Raw genomic sequence first — 19,423 nt, forward strand, 5'->3', positions numbered from 1 at the left:
CTAATTCCATATTATTGTTACAACTTAAATGCATGACATCATAATAACAAATGGACAATTTCTCAGCTACACTTCTGTCAAATGACATTTCTACACTCGTGTGACATTATTCATAAATATCATTCATTTCTGTAATAAATTCAACTTAGAGAATACAAACCAACCTGTTTGTTCCTCAGTATCTTCATGTTTGACTCTGAATGCTTCTTCAATCTTCATGTCTTCATTCTCCTCTTTAATAAACCCCATCTTTGTTTGTTCCTCAGTATCTTCATGTTTGACTCTGAATGTTTCTTCAATCTTCATGTCTTCATTCTCCTCTTTAATAAACACCATCTTTATAATAGTGGGTCACATGGATCTCTGTTGATTCTGCAGGAGTTTTTCTGTGTGTTTGAACACTTTGTCCTGTTTAAATATGAGAATAATTAAAAGAAAAATATATGCAAAGTAAATCTCTGTGTGTGTCTCAATCAGCTCCTAGTTCAGTAGTCAGTGCACTGGAAAGACAGTCAGAGTTAATATACAACATGTATAAAATACATACAAATTACACAAGTTTCAAATTTAGGTAGGCTATTTTTTTTATTTACATTTGGTATTCAATTATTTGTTTATATCTAATATATTTCAAGTTCATGAAATAATCCTCGGTTGTGATTTCACTCGTTTGTGTTTGTGTTTGTTGTTGTTGTCGTTTGTAGTCCGCGTGCCGCTGAATCGAATCACTGAATCATTTCACAAATGATTTGATTCAAATGATTCAGATTTTGAGTCTTTCTCGTCACTTTTCATCATCACACGATTGATTCATGATATAGAGAGCGAAACGGAACGCACCTTCTCTGTTACTAAAGGCTAACGTTTTATTTAAGCAACACTAAATAAAGCATTACAACGTTATATTTAACAATAATGCATTTTTTAACTTTACATAGCTCGTAAATGTAAAGGCATTCATTGATGTAACAGTGTGCATTGATTTAAAAACTTTAAACCCACAAACCTTTCTTCAGGTGAATCACAACAGATGAGGAGCTCAGCGCATCTTTACGACGTCACATCACCAGACCAAAATAAAAGTCCCATTCGTGCACTCTTCTCTAGAATCACAAACACATAATAGAAATGTTTTATATAGAATATAGTACCCATATTATGATGCATTTTGTAAGTTATTAGCATTGTAAATAATTTATTTTTCTCTATTTTAAAATGTACATTTATAACACTATGCTTTCTTTTTACATACCTTGCCATTAAATTCACACAAACTAGTCAATGCTGCTGTGTAACTGTTACAAAGGGCAAATGATGCCACAAAAAATATTTTGTAAGATGCATTGGCAAGCACCCATACTTAAATGTTTGTCTAATATTTTAATATGTTCTGTAGAACCAAAGAGGCCTGTTGAGGAAGAGAGAGACAAAGTGACAAAAAATAATAAACAGGCAAAGGGTAAAGAAACAGGCAGAGAAGAGAAAGTTTCATGCACTTGAGATGGAGGAAATGTAAGAGAGAAGAGAGATTAAGGGAGTAATATTAAAAGCAGATTGAGAAGAAGAAAATGGTGAAACAGACTCTAGATACAGGAAAATGTTGCACTCCTATTACTTATGCTTGGGAGAAAGTGTAACGCTCAACATGGAGAATTAATCAAGTCATCCCAGCTGCCTTTAGAAGCTCCACTTGCTATAGAAATAGACAGTATTTTGAGAAGCATATGTTTGACTGATCTAGACAAAAAGTATGTTTTTTTTTATAACTATTTAAACATAAGAAACAAATGTTACGAGACAGTTGTTGTCAGATTTCATTGGTGATTTCAAATATGAAATTTAATCATAAGCTTAGTGAGCAGTTTCCCCATTCAAAGAAATAGGAGCTGCACTTGGATGCCCAAGAGGTGTTTCAAAGATGACTTTGGGTGAAGCCAGTGCAATAAACAAGGAACAATGTGACTTCAGGCTCAAAGAAAACAGTTTTTTGGCATACATTTGAACTAATGCTAATTTTAATTTTTTGTTTTCTTCACAGCTGTCAACATGGCAGCAAAAAGAAAGCACCAAAACAGATGGAAGCAGGTATGAAATGTTACACAATACAATTTAGCTTAGTTCCTGGAGGGCCACAGTCCTGGACAGTTGAGCTCCACCGATTGAATGCAAAATGAAGAGGTGAAACATAATATTTAAAATGGGAAAATGGCTGCTATAATAAAACAAAGAGAAAAGGCCTGGCAGACAATAGCAGATCGATTGAATGCAAAAGTAGTCCAAATAAGCAGTGCTCCACTGAAACCATCATAATTACAATTCAAGGAGTCGCTTGTCATTTCCACAAGTTAACAGTTGCACACTTTGCCTTAAATGTGAGCAGTGGACATGAATGTTACTCAGGAAATGTATCATGAAGATTGTTGTTAGTTTATTTTATCTATCTCATCTATCTACTCTTTTATCTATTCTTATTTTTTTTTTGTCTAATTAATTTAAACTAATCTATAATTTGATCTAATTTTATCTACCTGATTGTTCTAATCTATGCTATGTCTCTAATCCTTGTTACAGAACAGACATGTCTGGCCAAAAAAGGACCCAGCAGCAAGTCAAGATTAAGAACAAGAACATTAAAAAGGCTCATATATCTGGCACAGAGTGTGGCCCTCCAACCCAAGACCTGACCTTAGCAGAGGAGTTGAATAAAGAGAAGCCAGTGATGGAAGGGATCCAGAGAGAGACAGCAGCAGGAGAAACTGACCTCTTCACACAAGATACATTGTTGCTGTACTACTGCACATGAAAACAATCAAATCTTTAGATTTTGTTATGTGGACTGTCTGACTTTGCCTTACCTTGCAGTGTCTGGTAACACACTTACACTTCTGGAGCCAGCAGACTCTGATCCGGTGAGTACTCTTTATTAAAATCATAGGCTTGGCATGTCCTGACAATACAAGTTCTGTTGAATATGGCAGAGGGAAGACACATCTGCAGCAGTGGAGTTCACTTCTGATGAAGATGAGATGCTGGACTCCAGAAGGCTTGAGGTATCATGTCGATTTTATGGAAATTTTTAGTCCATAATGGATAAGAAGTCAGCGATGTGGTGCTAATAGAAAATATCACATTTGTAACAGTGCAACTTGGTAACATACTGAGTATTGTAAATCTAAATTATACTCAAGTCCTGCTGTGCTAATTGATGTGTGTTTTACAGAATTCACCAACTGTCAGACCTCTCTATCCCATGCATCTTAAGAGACAGATAGAGCTGGCAGAAATCGAGATCAAAGTGAACAAGAGAAAGCTGCAGGACATGGACCCTGAGATGGAAATTAAATGCAAGACACTGAGGAAACTGACTTGGAAATCCAGAAACTAGACAGAGAACTTAGTGATTTCAGTTGACACTGTAACCATGATTGTATCACAATGTGTAATCATTGTTATTTTATCTCTCCAAATAAAATAAAAAATCCCAAAACATTGTGGTCTTTTAGGGTTTTTCATGAATGTCCGGTACACTACATAGTCATTGATCCAGTGAAGTGGAACTAGAATTTAGGAAGATAACCACACAGTGTGTGCTACCAATGCATGCCGAATAAAAATGAAAGAGTGACATACATTATCTTTTATTAAAGCACAGGCTAAATCAAAACATAATTAACTTAAATAATTTGCTACGTATTGTTCTCTGACCAGTCTATTTCTGTTATCTGGGAAGATGGCAACATTGTTCTAGTCAATATCCAAAGCAACTCTGAGAGCTCTTTCTTTTCTTAGGCTGGAAATATTCTGCAGCACTGTGCAGACAACAGTCACATCACAGGCTCTGTCTGTGGAGACTCTCAGGTGGTGCAGGCACTAAAATCATGATTGAGCAGGTCTCTTGAGCAAAAATAAAGAATAAATCTTCATAGTAATTTAATTTAGCTACATTTTTGCTTAATGCAAAACAAATCAGACAGGATAACTTGAAAATTTCAGGTTAATCCCTTATCTAATATGTGTTGTGGTTTCACCACTATTCAGTATTTTCCTGCCTGGTTCTGGACTGTCTACCTGAGACTTTATGGGACACAAAGTGTGTCTTTCTTCACCTGGTAAAGGCTGGCAAATACACTGCTCAAAAAATAAAGGGAACACTAGAATAACATCCTAGATCTGAATGAATGAAATATTCTTATTTAATACTTTGTTTTTTACACTGATGTATGTGCTGACAACAAAATCCCACAAAAATTATCAATGAAAATCAAATTTACTAACCCATGGAGGTCTGGATTTGGAGTCACACTCAAAATTGAAGTGGAAAACACACTACAGGCTGATCCAACTTTGATGTAATGTCCTTAAAACAAGTCAAAATGAGGCTCAGTAGTGTGTGTTTGGCCTCCATGTGCCTGTATGACCTCCCTACAATGCCTGGGCATGCTCCTGATGAGGTGGTGGATGGAGCAAGACATGCTGTCCCAGAGGTGATCAATTGGATTCAGGTCTGGGGAATGGGAGGGCCAGTCCATAGCATCAATGTCTTCGTCTTGCAGGAACTGCTGACACACTCCAGCCACATGAGGTCTAGCATTGTCTTGCATTAGGAGGAACCCAGGGCCAACCGCACCGGCATATGGTCTCACAAGGGGTCTGAGGATCTCATCTTGATACCTAATGGCAGTCAGGCTACCTCTGGCGAGCACATGGAGGCGGCCCTCCAAAGAAATGCCACCCCACCCCATTACTGACCCACTGCCAAACCGGTCATGCTGGAGGATGTTGCAGGCAGCAGAACGTTCTCCACGGCGTCTCCAGACTCTGTCACATGTGCTCAGTGTGAACCTGCTTTCATCTGTGAAGAGCACAGGGCACCAGTGGCGAATTTGCCAGTCTTGATGTTCTCTGGAAACATGTCAAATGTCCTGCATGGTGTTGGGCTGTAAGCACAACCCCCACCTGTGGACGTCGGGCCCTCATACCACCCTCATGGAGTCTGTTTCTGACCATTTGAGCAGATACATGCACATTTGTGGCCCTCTGGAGGTCATTTTGCAGGGCTCTGGCAGTGCTCCTCCTGCTCCTCCTTGAATAAAGGTGGAGGTAGTGGTCCTGCTGCTGGGTTGTTGCCCTCCTACGGCCTCCTCTACGTCTCCTGATGTACTGGCCTGTCTTCTGGTAGTGCCTCCATGCTCTGGACACTACGCTGACAGACACAGCAAACCTTCTTGCCACAGCTCGCATTGATGTGCCATCCTGGATGAGCTGCACTACCTGAGCCACTTGTGTGGGTTGTAGACTCTGTCTCATGCTACCACTAGAGTGAAAGCACCACCAGCATTCAAAAGTGAACAAAACATCAGCCAGAAAGCATAGAAACTGAGAAGTGGTCTGTGGTCACCACCTGCAAAACCACTCCTTTATTGGGGGTGTCTTGCTAATTGCCTATAATTTTCACCTATCTATTTGCACAACAGCAAGTGAAATTTATTGTCAATCAGTGTTGCTTCCTATGTGGGCAGTTTGATTTCACAGAAGTGCGATTGACTTGGAGTTGCATTGTGTTGTTGAAGTGCTCCCTTTATTTCTTTGAGCATTGTACAATATACCTCAACAGTATCTCACAGATGAGAGGTTGAGCTTGCAGTGGCCATCATGCCTGATGACAGCCTTCAAATAATAATGTTATGATGAAGCTCTTTAATGGAATTGTCATGCCAAAAAAAAAAAAAAAAAAAAAAAAACAACAACAACAACATGAAATATGGATTGCATTTCAGTACAAATCCAAGATAGGAACTTGGGTGTCTTGCATCATAGTCATACTTGGAACCTGCAACTGTAAATTACAGCCTATTAATAAATGTGGGTTTATTAAGGGTGTAGGTTTGTTTTGATAGTTGCTCTGTAGTTTATGATGCAGTTCACATCAGATTTTCTTGCCATAAATTGAGCCTTAGTAAACACTATCAGAAATGAAATATCTAAATACAATTTATTACAATTGCAACTTTTTGCTAAATCATCAAATCTGAATCAGATCAGAATCATCATTTGAGAGGGTTCTCATGCTGGCATTTTTTGTTTGTTTGTTTGTTTGTTTTTACACCCTCAACAACACTTAAGTTCACAGTTGTGCTTGCTTGTCATCTGGTTTTCCATTTAACAGACTGTTTTTAAGTTTTTCTTTCTCTGTACGTTTGTTTACCACCAGAATGGCTTCCAAGTTTATTGGCCCATCCTGGGGGGTGTTCCATAAACCAAGTTTACCAAATAAGCCAGGCTTATTTCAGTTAGTCTGACTTATTGTCACTTGATTTGGCTCAAAATAAGTCAGACTAACTGAAATAAGCCTGACTTATTTGGTAAACTTGGTTTATGGAACACCCCCCTGAACCAATACATTTAAAATGTGTGGCTCACCAGAATCACAGAAGATTGATAGAAGATAATTAAATGCATGGTAAAGAAGGATAAAAATTAAAGCAGATAAAAAATGTATGACACAAAAGGAATAAGGTACAGTGTTGGTCTAATGTCTCTTAATCTTATTATCTCTGCCTTTATGTGATAAAAAAAAAAAAAAGTGATATTGGGAAATGTCATTACAATACAACATTAATATTTTCTTTAAAATGTAAAATATAATTCATTTCTGTGATGCAATGCTAAATAATCAGCATCATTATTTCTCCAGTTTGCAGTGTCATGCAATACTTCAGAAATCTAATATGCTGATTTAAAACAGTTGTGCTGTTATATATATATATATATATATACACACACACACACATTTGGAACCTTTTTTAGGGTTCATTGATGAATAAAAAGTAAAAAAAAAAAAAAAAAAAAAGACCAGCAGTTATTGAAAATTAGACATCATTGATTAGTCAAAAGAGGGAAATATGTCAAATTTGGGGTCATCCCTTCAGCCAATATAAAGGTTTCTAGATTTACCATGCTAATAATTATGGAAATGCATTAACATATGCATTTCATAGACATCAGTGTATAAACGGGACTTTTATTTTGGTTTGCGATGTGACGTCATGAAGCTGTGCCAGGCGCCTGCATTTGTTGTGATTCGGCTGAAGAAAGGTTTGTGCTTTTTAAGTTTTTTAATCAATGCGATCTGTTCTGTCCATTTACACGTTTTACAAGATACTTAAATAAATGAATCGATCTTAAATATAACGTTGTAATACTTTTTAATGTTGTTTCGTGAGTAAAGCGCATCCTCATATTAATAAAAACATATTTCGCTCCAAATGTCGCAAATCAGTACACCGTTCAAGTATATTAAAGAAGTGATGAGAAACTGAGAATCCGAATCATCTGAACCGAATCATATAATTCGGAAAATGATTCAGTGATTCAAAGCTTTTGAATCAACGCATGCTGACGACAAACAGTGACGCAATAAACACAAACATGTTCAGCGGCAACTTTAATAAAACAACTGCAAATGTTTTCATGAAAGTTTAATCTATTGAAAATTATGTGCAAGTAAATATCACAAATAGTTACTAACTTTATGTATTTAAATGTGTAATATATTTTATCAGGTTGTTTAAATTCATTAACTATAACTCTGACTGATTCACTTTTCAGTGCACTGACTACTGAACTAGAACGAGACACACCCAGATGTTTAGTTTACATTTACTTTTCTATCTGTTAATTATTCTCATCTTAAACAGGACAAGTTGTCCAAACACTGAAAAACTCCAGGTGAAGCAGACGAGATTATAAAGATGGTGTTTATTAAAGAGGAGAACATTGAAGAAACATTCAGAGTCAAAAATGAAGATACTGAGGAACAAACAGGTTGGTTTCATTCTCAAAGCTGAACTCAATCATTTGATCCCTATTAAAATGTCCAGCTCTAAAAATAAATAAATGATATTTTTGCTCTTTTTATCATTATCACTTTGAATAATGGGAATATGTTTTGAGATTACGTGCAACTCCTCCTATAATAGTTTACTATGTTGAAGATCTAAATGTTGCTGGGTTTGATGTTTGTGCCTTGAGCAATTAAAATGATGTTAATTTGGATTTGTCTTTTTTTGCATTAGACCTGATGACACTGAAAGAGGAGAGTCAAGAACTCAATGAAAAGGAAGATGATCTCCAGCATGAGAAACATGATTTCATGTCTGGAGAAAAATCATATAGTTGCTCACATACTAAAAAAAAAGCACAAAAGACAGCAATAAAAAGAAGTGGTTTTACCTGCCAACGGTGTGGAAAAACTTTCAGCAGAAAGGAATACCTTAAAGTCCACATGAGAATTCACACTGGAGAAAGACCTTTCACCTGTCAACAGTGTGGAAAGAGATTTACTGAAAGAGGACACCTTAATGTTCACATGAGAATCCACTCTGGAGAAAGACCTTACAGCTGCCAACAGTGTGGAAGGAGTTTCAGTCAAAAATGCAAACTTCAAAACCACATGAAAACTCACACTGGAGAGAAGCCTTATGCATGCTCTCAATGTGAAAGGAGTTTTGCACATAAACACAGCCTTGATGCCCACATCAGAGTTCACACTGGAGAAAAGCCTTACACCTGCAACCTATGCGGAAAGAGCTTTGGTCGAAAATCAAGCCTTAATAAACACACGAACATTCACAGCGGAGAAAAAACTTTCATGTGTTCTCAATGTCCAAGGAGTTTTACACATAAATATTGCCTTGATGTCCACATGAAAACTCATACTAGAGAGAAACTTTTCACTTGTCAACAATGTGGCAAGAGATTCACAGAAAAAAGAGCACTTCAAACACACATGACAATTCACATTGGAGAAAAGCCTTTCACCTGTCAACAATGTGGAAAGAGCTTCACTCAAAAAAGAAGCCTTAATAGACACATGAAGATTCACACTGGAGAAAAGCCTGATCAGAGTTTTGACAGAAATTGAGTAGCTCTTTAACATGTACAATCACACCGGAGTGATTAGACTACAGTTTGTCATGTGATTAACTGCAAATATTTTTTTTTTTTTTTTACAATTTTCGCTCACATGTGACTCAGATCTGTTTTTGTCATGACAGTGTGAACAGCACAAACCACATGGAATTTCTTCCATTTGTGATACTAAATCTGATACAGGTCAGATGTTTTGCAATGTGACCACAGTGTGAGTCACCTAAAAGATTTTACATACTACTCAATGTTATCAGTTGCGAAAGAACTCACAAACATTACAGTCTTTTGTCAAATCCTTGTCTTTTATTTTTCATATTGCCTGTGCATAATTTCACTGGCTTCTGCAGCAGATCAGATTAGTATTAAACACATAGGCCCGGTTTCCCAGACAGGGCTTAGACTAAGCCAGGATTAGACCATAGTTCAATTAGGACATTTAAGTTATTTTTATAAACATGCTTAGAAAAAAACATTACTGGGGTGCATCTTGAGACAAAACAAAGGCACTGATATATTTTAAAATCAATCAGTGCAATTTTATTTCAGTTGAAACAACTCAGACTTGCATTTTAGTCTAGGACTAGGCTTAAGCCTTGTCTGCGAAACCGGGCCATAATCATTTACTTTATATCCTCCATGTTTACTTCCGTATGACGGCGTGCTGCGCAAGTGTTGCCAAATCAACCGTATCTTCTCGGAATTGGGCTACTTTTTCCACTGTTTCCTCTGGTTGTTTTCCAAATTTGTGGGTTGACCCAACCACAGTAGTTTTGTGAGGCAATTAGGCAGATTTTGTTGTAAAAACCTGGAAACCATGTTTGTATCATTTGTTTGCACATGCCAGTTCAGAATCATGATCTGTTCACACTAGAAATCTGATATTGGTCACATTTAAAGCAAAAAATGTGAACATTTACACTACAAACTCTGTTTAGTCTGTTTTTGAGAAGGTTTCAACTTTGGTGTTCAACATATTGATCAGAAATGCAAAGAATTAAAGGCTGAAATTGAAAATTTAGTTTGTTTTGAGCCATGGGAACACAGGAAGCCATATATTTAGAACCATTTGTCATGGATACATTTTGATAATTCAAACTGATAGGAAACATCCTGAAAATTACTTCAGATACTTTCATTTACTTCTGCTTTTTTTTTTTACCCTTATCTTAAGGACCACGTAAGTAAAAAAAAAAAAAAGTCTCATCTTGGCCGACTCTCCCCCCTACTGTGTCGTATTTTCTACTTCCATATTCATCACCTCCTCAAGGTGAAGTATTTTACCTGTATCTTGTAGGATATATTATTTTGTGAATCTGTTGAAGTTACCATAAAGAGGGTAAGGGGATGTTGTGTTTTGTTCTCTATTATTATGCTGTTTAGGAAATGTTGGAATTTGGTAACCTTATTTTTTGACTAAATGTCAGTATTTGACGTCAAATGGATGTTGGAATTTGGTTGCTTTACAACACAACCTAAAACATCAAAATTGACATTAGATGTATGACTGACAATGGATTTTGTTTGCCTGACGTTGTAACCCAAATTTAACCAAATGTCTAATGACATTGTGTGCCTGCTGGGACATGGAAATTTGATTAATGTATAAATTAATCAATGCATGACGTAATGGGTGAATTACATAAATGTGAAATAGAATTATGAATACTTGATTTTTTTGTTTGTTTTAAAAGTTTTAAAATTCAATATCAAACATGCCTGTTTTGCCTTTTAGACCAGGGGTGCTGCAACTCGCACATCACATGACATCTGTGTGTTGGAATTTCAGTTCAATTCAAGTTTATTTGTATAGTGCTTTTCACAATACAAATCATTGCAAAACAGCTTTACAGAAAATTAAAGTTTTTTTTTATCCCAAACTTGAGTCAAATACAGTGCTGCAGTGATGTATTTTTTGTAGACTGTAAGTTTGCATCACTCTGGTTTCCTCCAGTCCCGGCTGTCCCTCTGATGTTCAACTGCGAGGACAACTGGTGGTACACGCTCAACCCCATGTGTTGTGCCGAGGCCATGATGTACCACTGCATGTCCGACTCGGAGGGCGCATATTCAGACCCCTGCTCCTGCGACACCAGGGAGGAGCAGTTCTGCGTGCCCTGGCTGGCGGTGCTGGGTCTATCTCTGCTGGTGCCCTGTTTGTGCTGCTTTCCGCCGCTGCGCGCCTGTTACCATCTGGGGGAGGTACTCTTGACACTTCTTTGAGCTGTCTGGGTACCGCAGATACTCAGATTAAAAACCATACAGCAAAATAAAACTTGCTAAATGCAGATTAATATTTATGAAATAAATATTTCTGTTAAACGAGTTAGATTGAATAGAGGAAAGCCCAGTCAGAGGACTATCATTTTGTTGACTCTCATTTTAATAGAAAGAGCCAGGTATGCAATCGTTAAAAGAATCAAAAATAACGCGACACAAGCTGTAAATTATTTTAAAGCCCTAAATCTATTGTTTGAAAGATGTGTAACTATTTGTACTTCTTGTGTACATGTGATTTTCTAATTGCTTGTCCAATTGTATTATTATTATTATTATATTTTTAGGTATGTTATATTATATTTTGATGTATTCAATGTTATTGCACTTGTACGTTTGTTGTTTTAAAGACTGCAAAAGAATAAAAATAAATAAATAATGTTTTTTTTATTTTGTTGAATGAACAATGGATGGCGTCACTGGTCCAGATGTTGTTGACTAATCAGCCTAAAGAGGCGTCTCGTGACCCCCCGCATGTGGAAAACAAATTTTGAGGTCGATTATCTGTTTTCTACCCGGGAACCAAAAAAAACAAAACAAAAAAAAAAACATAAAATCAAGCTGAAATCTTGTTTTTTCATTTTCTGAACAAATGAAAAAAACAAATAAAGGAACCGTTTTCTTATTTCTGCTTATTTCATTTCAAAATGAAAATTAAATGAATAAAACGTACATGGCAATGGGTGTTAACGGGTTTCATATTATTTTGGCCTAAAATTCATTCCTATCCTTCCACGAGTAGAACTTCTTAGACTGATAACTGTTACAGTGTTACACGTGCTTGTTGCTGGAGAACAACTTTAGAGTGCATAAATGGACACAGAATTTGTTTTTTTTGCATGAACTAACTTTAAATTTCGGAAATATAGTGGCATGCGAAAGCCTTTCAGAATCTTAAAATGTGAATAATTTTTTACAAAATTACAACATGCATGATAGTTTTTATTTAGTACCGTACCGAGTAAGATATTTTACATAAAGTATGTTTACATTTAGTCCACACGAAAAAATATCTTAAATTATTAAAATAACCCCCTTCAAAAATTTGGGAACCCTTGGTTCTCAATACTGCGTGTGGTTACCTGGATGATCTACCACTGTTTTTTGTTGTTGTTGTTGTTGTTGCTGTTGTTTTTGTTGTTGTTGTTAATGAGTCCCTTGTTTGTTCTGAACAGTTAAAGTGAGCACCTCAGTCTTGCCTGAAACTGTTCTTCAGACAAAATCCTCCAGAATGCTTTCCAGATCAAGAGATCTTTAACAGACATCTTGCAGATGCTATCTGGTGTGTTTAAACTTCACACTCTGGATGTGGCATTGATTAAAGGTGCATTTTTGCATAATAGCTCCCCTGTAAGAGGAGTCCACAAAACTTGTTAACAGGAGGTCTAGTCTGGTACCCAAAGACACAAAACACTATTAACAGTCTTCTATGAGCCAATAACCTGTTTCACAAACAAACTTGTGCACACACGAGCTCAGCTTCACCTCTTGCACAAAGAAACTCAGATTCAGTTGTTGCAGACATCACCGGCGACTCGACGTTTGCCTGCAATTCAACTGTCGCGGACACAGACCCCACTTCACCTGCTGCAGGCATGAAAACCTCAGAAGTAGATGGACTTTCCTCAGAAATGTTGCCGATAGCAACCGCATTATCATTTTGAATATGCAGCTTAAGTACACCACAGTCTAAAAAATGCTCCTCTATGTCTTGGGTGTCCTGTAGCAGATGACTAAGTCCACAATTAATCAAATACCTGTGCAGGACGGAATTGTTTGCAGAAACATTCATCTCTCCGATATCTCCTAACACAGTAACATTGGCAATGGTACTTGGGTTATACATCCCTGTTTTCTGAAGCATCTTGCACTTGCAGCATCTGTGAAACTTCGCCTTCGGCTGAAAATCCACCTGCACAGTTTTACAGTTTCCGCAGGTCCGAGAAACAGTCACCTCCGACCTAATCACCTCACCACTGAGAGAAACAACAGGGTCTTTTTCCACATCACAGCGAGGCATTGCTCCAAGTCCCGGTAAAGATGAAACTGCTTCAACAGTTCTTTCCCGAGTCGTAGTTAGGGACAGTTCACCTTGGAACTCTCTCGTGCTGAGCTGGGTGAACTTATAAGTCTTACCAAAGTAAACGACTCCCACTTGACTTTCCCACAGCTAAACTCAAATTGTCCCGCTGACATCCTGCAGCATCACACTCCACTTGTCGGCCCTGGATCTCCACCATCTCTGTTGATGCCCTTAAATGCACAATCCGCCCAGTCAACTCACCAACCTGAAGAATTAAGAAAAATGAAGAAAAACAGTATGCAAATTACATAACGCACTAAAACTTAAATCAATATTAAACACTTACATAATGATGTGCAGACATTTTTCTGATGTCTCCCACGGTCCGCTTACACTTAGACGGAGGTTGCTTGTATGGAAACGTCAAATTAGGGATCACAGTCACACCTGTTGCCCTTCCACACAGGACATCGACACCTTCACCAGAACGGCCTGAAAAAATGAGGAAAACAACAAATATAATTTAAAATGAGTACTACAATACGCAGAATACACAATTTAACAACATTGAAAAACACACTTACTAGGTTGAACTACGACGTCGCTCAACTTCACTGGGCTTCTGCAATTTTGCGCTCATAAAAGCAGGTTGCGCCTCTCAGCAGAAAGCAGGGCAACATCGTGGAACGTTTCTCGGCTGACCTAAAGAACCGCATTGAAATACTTGTTTTTTTCTCACTGCAGCTATTTTAACAACCGACACACTATGAATATATCCACAGACACTAACTAGCTCTATATGGGGTTCCATTTGAGCCAAAAATAAGTCGTCTGCTTTGTGCTTTGTACTATAGTTCTGTCTTTGTCTACAGTCATTGCCTACTTGTTCAGGTAAATCAGTAAATGTTGGCATCTATGCTGTTCGTTGATGTCGTCTTAATCTGTCGTCCTTTAGTTTTTCTCTTTGTTGTTTTTGCTGTCGTCTTTATTGTTGTGTCGTCCTGTCATCTGATCTCTCCACTTAACTATCGTTCTGTCATCTGCTCTGTCGTCTGTTATGTCATCATGTTCTGTCATCTGTTCTGTCGTCCTTATTGTCATCTGCTCTGTCGTCAGTTATCATCTGTTCTCTCGTCCTAATTGTCATCTGCTCTGTCGTCCTTATTGTCATCTGCTCTGACGTCATGTTCTGTCGTCCGTACTGTCGCCTGTTCGGTCGTCCTAATTGTCATCTGCTCTGTCGTCATGTTCTATCTTCTTGTTCTTGTCCTCACTGTTCAATACTGTTATCAGGTAATTTTTTTCATAGCTATCGTTTATGTTTGAAAACGAGTGTGATGTGTAGACACAACATACCTGCCCATAGCTGTCAAAATAAAAGTCTTCATCTGTCAGTTTACGGAGGTATTCCTTTTTATCTAAATACATCTGTTTATCATTTGTTTCTTGTGGTAGTCTTAGTGGTAACTTTACTTTTTAGTGAGAAATGTGAATGGGTTATTTCAACAAAAAAAGGAACTTAGGATCAGAAGGAATTTTAACAAGTTTAAATTTATTGAACATCCTCCCAATAAACAGTTGTAATATAAAATTAGAGTTTTCATTTTATAATGGAAAAAGAATCTAAGAACATTACAGAATCAGTGCTCTCAGTAAAGGGTATCTTTACTGTCAAAAAATATTTAAACAAATTTTAGTTAACTGCAGAGGTGAAAACAGTTTAACAGTGTAAACTTACATCCAGTGCAGCCACACCACAGTAAGTGATGTTCATGTCTCGGTAATATTCCTCTCTTGTACTGATATCTCCTCCAAGATCTTCCTTACTTGCCGCAGCGTTCAGGATGTGTGTAACACCCATCTTCTCAAGCTTGACTCTGTCCATTGCTGTAAATCTGCACAAAATCACAACAGCCTAGATTAGGGTGCATCTCAAGACTGAACACTCAAGCTGGAAAACATACAACTGGTGAATATCCACAACCACAAGACGGACTGAAATATTTCTGACATTATGTTTATGCTGTTTAGAATGAACAAATTAAATGTGTTACAAAAGCTATTCTGTCAAGAGTAGCGAGTAATTTTTTCCTTTTCTTTTGATGTTTAATTAGCATTAAATAACCCAGAGAACAGCGAGTATATTAGGCTGCTGTCACTTTAAAATGAACAGAAATGCATGGATTAATAAACTGATATGCTGATTTTCACCCAGTTGTTTACATTCACGTTAGACAAAACTGATTGAGTCAGTCATTCAATAAAGATTTTGAAAAAGAAATTGATTTCTGTTTACATGGTTGCATAACCAAAATGTTTTTTGATAAAGTCTAATCTGGTCTTGTTTGCACCTTGTGGTAAACCCTCTCTATTTTGCTCTGGTGAAGTTTCTCTTGATTGTAGACTTTGACAGTGATAGTCTACCTCCTGGAGAGTATTCTTCACTTGGCTGGATGTTGTAAAATGTTTTATTACCATGGAGAGGATCATCCAATCATCCCCATACTGTCGTCTTTTGTGAACATCCAGGCCTTTTTATGTTGCAGAGCTCACCAGTGTGTTCTTTTTCTTCTCAGAATTCACCAAACTGTTGATTTGGCCACTCCTAATGTTCCTGCTATCTCTCTGATACATTTCTTTTGTTTGTGAAGCCTAACAATTGTCTGTTTTACTTGCATGCAGAGCTCCTTTGACCGCATGATGGGTTCAGAGCAACAGCCTCCAAATACAAATGGCAGACTTAGAATCAACTCCAAACCTTTTACCTGGTTAATTGATGTAGAAAAAATGAAGGAATAGCCCACAACTGTCCATGAAACAGCTTTTGATTCAACTGTCCAATTACTTATGGTCCCTTGAAAAAGGGGGGAGGTACATATTAAAGAGCTGTAATTCCTTAACCTTTCTACCAATTTGATGAGACTGCCCTAAAAATTAAAGCTCAGAGTGTGCACTTGAAGCCCATATTCATTGTATAACTGTAACTTGAATATGTTGTGGTCAACAGCTAAAAAAATAAAAATTGTGTCAGTGTCCAAATATATATGGACCTGACTATACAGCAGCAACATTTGTAGTTTCCTATTTAGTTACACTGTCTCACATTTCAGCATTTAGCAATACTTAGGAGCATCACATGATCAATAAATCACTACATGCTGGTTTCCACTCTCTGTTACACAAACTGCCAGCTCACCTCTATAATGCCTGTGATTGTAGCCATTACTACTAAGTAGCTGAAGTCTATCAACTTAAGCTCCAAAGTGTGTTTTCTCAACAGATTTTTTTTTTATTTTTTGCTTCAGTAAAATGTATCTTGTTGTTTTTATGATCATAGGCTTACCATTGGTTGGGACAAAGTCTAAGGACTCTGGGACATGTGACGGCTCAGGATCATCCAGCTCTGGCTGAGGAGGCACAAGCGGCTCCACTCAATTCCAGTCTCTCCACACCGTCCTCAGGGATGAACAAGTTGACGTCTGGTGTAGAGTTGTCTAACTGTGGGTCTATTGTGTGCTGGGAGCAGCAGAAGGAGAGCTTTGCAGCCTTACATACTTTCTTAAAGAAAGAAGCCATGATCATTTTCCAGCTTGTATGTCTTTCTGAAACTAAGAAAAACAAAGAGAAAATACTATTAGTGACAACTATGACCCAGGGTTATCATCATTACCTAAAACTATTCATTTTATTAACTACATAATTTTACCTTCAACTGTTGAGCTCTTCTCCATGACACTCTGAGTGTCGCAGCTCAACTGGCTCTCTACACTCTCCTCAGAGATGGACGATAATGTTGAAGACAAAGTCCAGTCTAGATTTATCAAATTTGCACAGTGTGTTTCTGTAAAGTCTGCACACTATGTTTAGACTCGTGTATGGTCTGCACACTGTGCTCTCAGATATGAAGAGGATTTCACTCGTGCTGTCTCTTTAGACTGAAGCTGGACTAACTCTCAAATGAAACTCTGAATCACTCGTTCACAAGATTCATGTCTGTCACTGTCACAGATGATACTCCTACTATAAACCCTCAGAACTATTCTGCGATGTTTGCTAATAAGTGGGCTTGAGTGGACGTCATTGAAATGAAACGCGTACTGCATAATAGATCACAATGAAGGAGTCTCAATGTGCAATTTTTAAACAGTAAAGAACTGTTTAGCTTTTAAAAGGCAAGTCTCCAATGGGAGTGTGTGTGTGAGTGGCCAAATAATGTTTGGGATTGGCAATCATATTCATCAACTGATGTGACTCTAAGGGTGCTTTCACACTTGGTTCAGTTGTCTAGTGTGAACCCAAGTTCGATTGCTGCTCCTCCCACTGTCCCAAAAGCAAAAGCTTAATTTTTGTACTTTGGATTTAGAAAATTGTTTCATTTTCAAAGCACCAAGACAGAGCGGCACGTTTGTCTATTTGTCACGACTGAAATGCAAAGGTTCAACAAAACGAGCAGAAATGAGATATAAATTCTGTCTTCTGCATCGCGTCAGTCACACTTTTCAGGAAAGCGAGTGAGTAAACAAAAAGACAAGTGGGGTGGCCAACCTTAGCCCTGCCCCTGCGTTAAATATTTTTAACACTGTTAAACTGGGAAAGATAATCACCTGCTCATTATGACAGTAGTAATAAAAATAGATAGTATGTTTCCTAAATATCTGCAAGCATATTATTCTAAGTTTGCATACTTGTTTAAAACAATGCTACAGTCAGTTATTATAGTGTGAAATGTGGTTCTGTGTCAGAATGTCAGTTTTTGTTTTGGTCTGTGCTCTTTGGTCGACACCCCGGGTTGCCAGTTGGTGGAAAACACAGCATAGAGAGGATTTGCACTTACAGTCATGATTTGGTCAGTTATGCAGATGCAAAACCATACTGGTAAAACTCAGATGTAAACAACAGCATGGATTGCACGGTTAATGTACTACAGAATATGTTCTGCTGATTTATGCTGTCTAAACCACAGAAAAACATGTGGAAGCTTTTCCACTAAACATTTTGCCCACAATAAAGTGTTGTCAAGAATTAGTGTGCTAGTTTACCAAAGAGAAAACAATATCAGTGAATAAAATATAAGAGACACATTAAAAACAGAAAAATCATCAACTAACTAACTTTTAAACCTACTGGGATACCAAGCAGTAACTTCAGAGTGATAAATCATTGAACATCTATATTCCCCCTAAATTTAATTTATACATTTCATGAATTTCATTTGTCAGCAACAGGCTTATTATAGTTAAGTAACACTAAAACTATAACCAATACCATAAAAATTATGTTACTTCAAATAAATTAAACACACAGACACACAGACACACACACACACACACACACACACACACACACACACACACACACACACACACACGTCATATCACAGAGACACATATCACAGAAACAATCTTTATCATTTTTATTATATATTTTTCTTGCATATAATTTTTTATATTTTTATATCCTTTTAAAACTAAGCATTTAACACTATAAACAAGCTTTTAAAACTATGAATTTTTATTCAATTATTATTTTATTATATACTCAGTTTATTTGTATTTGTTTTTATATTTGTATTAGATATCATATTTAATATTTTTTAATACATTTGTATATATTTTTCCTAATAAAACATTTATTTTAAAACTAAGCTACAACCAAACTAAGCATCTAAAACTATGCTTTGAAAACTTCACATTTAACACAAAGCGTTTAAAACTAAGTGCCTAAAAATATACTTTTAAAACTAAACTAAAACTAAGCTTTTAAAACTAATATATTTTAGTTATATTCTCATTTTATTCGTATTAATTTATTAATAAAATAATGCAAATATTTTTATTAGATTTTTTATATTTTTAATAATTTTTCTATACACTCTTTATATTTTGTATTGCTTCCTAATAAAACATTTATTTTAAAACTATTTTAAAACAAATAACTTGTATTAAAGGTTGTATCAGCGATTTCTAGGCTGAAAAACAAAGTGTCAATTTCAGCTGACCTTTCATCACGATCCGCTCGTTGCCTGCCCCATAAATTGTCTGTGAAAAAAACGCGTCTCTGTGGTCAGCCTACGGTCCGAGATATGCCAAAAAAAACAATCGGCACTACCAAACTTTCCACACATAAACAAACATTGTTCCAACCAATCAGCGTCAGGGGTTTGGTGTTGTGGACTTTCCTACTGGTGCAGGGATG

General features: G+C 37.0%; 2 protein-coding genes across 2 annotated transcripts in view; one reads left to right on the forward strand and one right to left on the reverse strand.

Annotated features, from left to right (window-relative positions):
• The window catches only part of LOC141332986 (uncharacterized), a 46,077-nt gene that overhangs the window by 13,610 nt on the left and 13,044 nt on the right, over positions 1 to 19,423 (reverse strand). Inside the window, exon 2 of the mRNA XM_073837941.1 lies at positions 13,668 to 13,675. Within this exon, the coding sequence (XP_073694042.1) occupies positions 13,668 to 13,675 (8 nt within the window). The remainder of the gene's footprint in view (positions 1 to 13,667; positions 13,676 to 19,423) is intronic.
• Positions 8,081 to 8,923, forward strand: LOC141333382 (uncharacterized). Its single transcript, XM_073838363.1, has one exon. It carries the CDS (start codon positions 8,081 to 8,083, stop codon positions 8,921 to 8,923), a length of 843 nt encoding a protein of 280 aa, XP_073694464.1.

This window comes from Garra rufa, chromosome 4 (assembly GCF_049309525.1).
Source record: "Garra rufa chromosome 4, GarRuf1.0, whole genome shotgun sequence".
NCBI lineage: Eukaryota > Metazoa > Chordata > Actinopteri > Cypriniformes > Cyprinidae > Garra > Garra rufa.

Excerpts from the sequence above, each read along its gene's own strand:
- LOC141333382 (XM_073838363.1), top strand. The coding sequence starts at position 8,081 with ATGACACTGAAAGAGGAGAGTCAAGAACTCAATGAAAAGGAAGATGAT.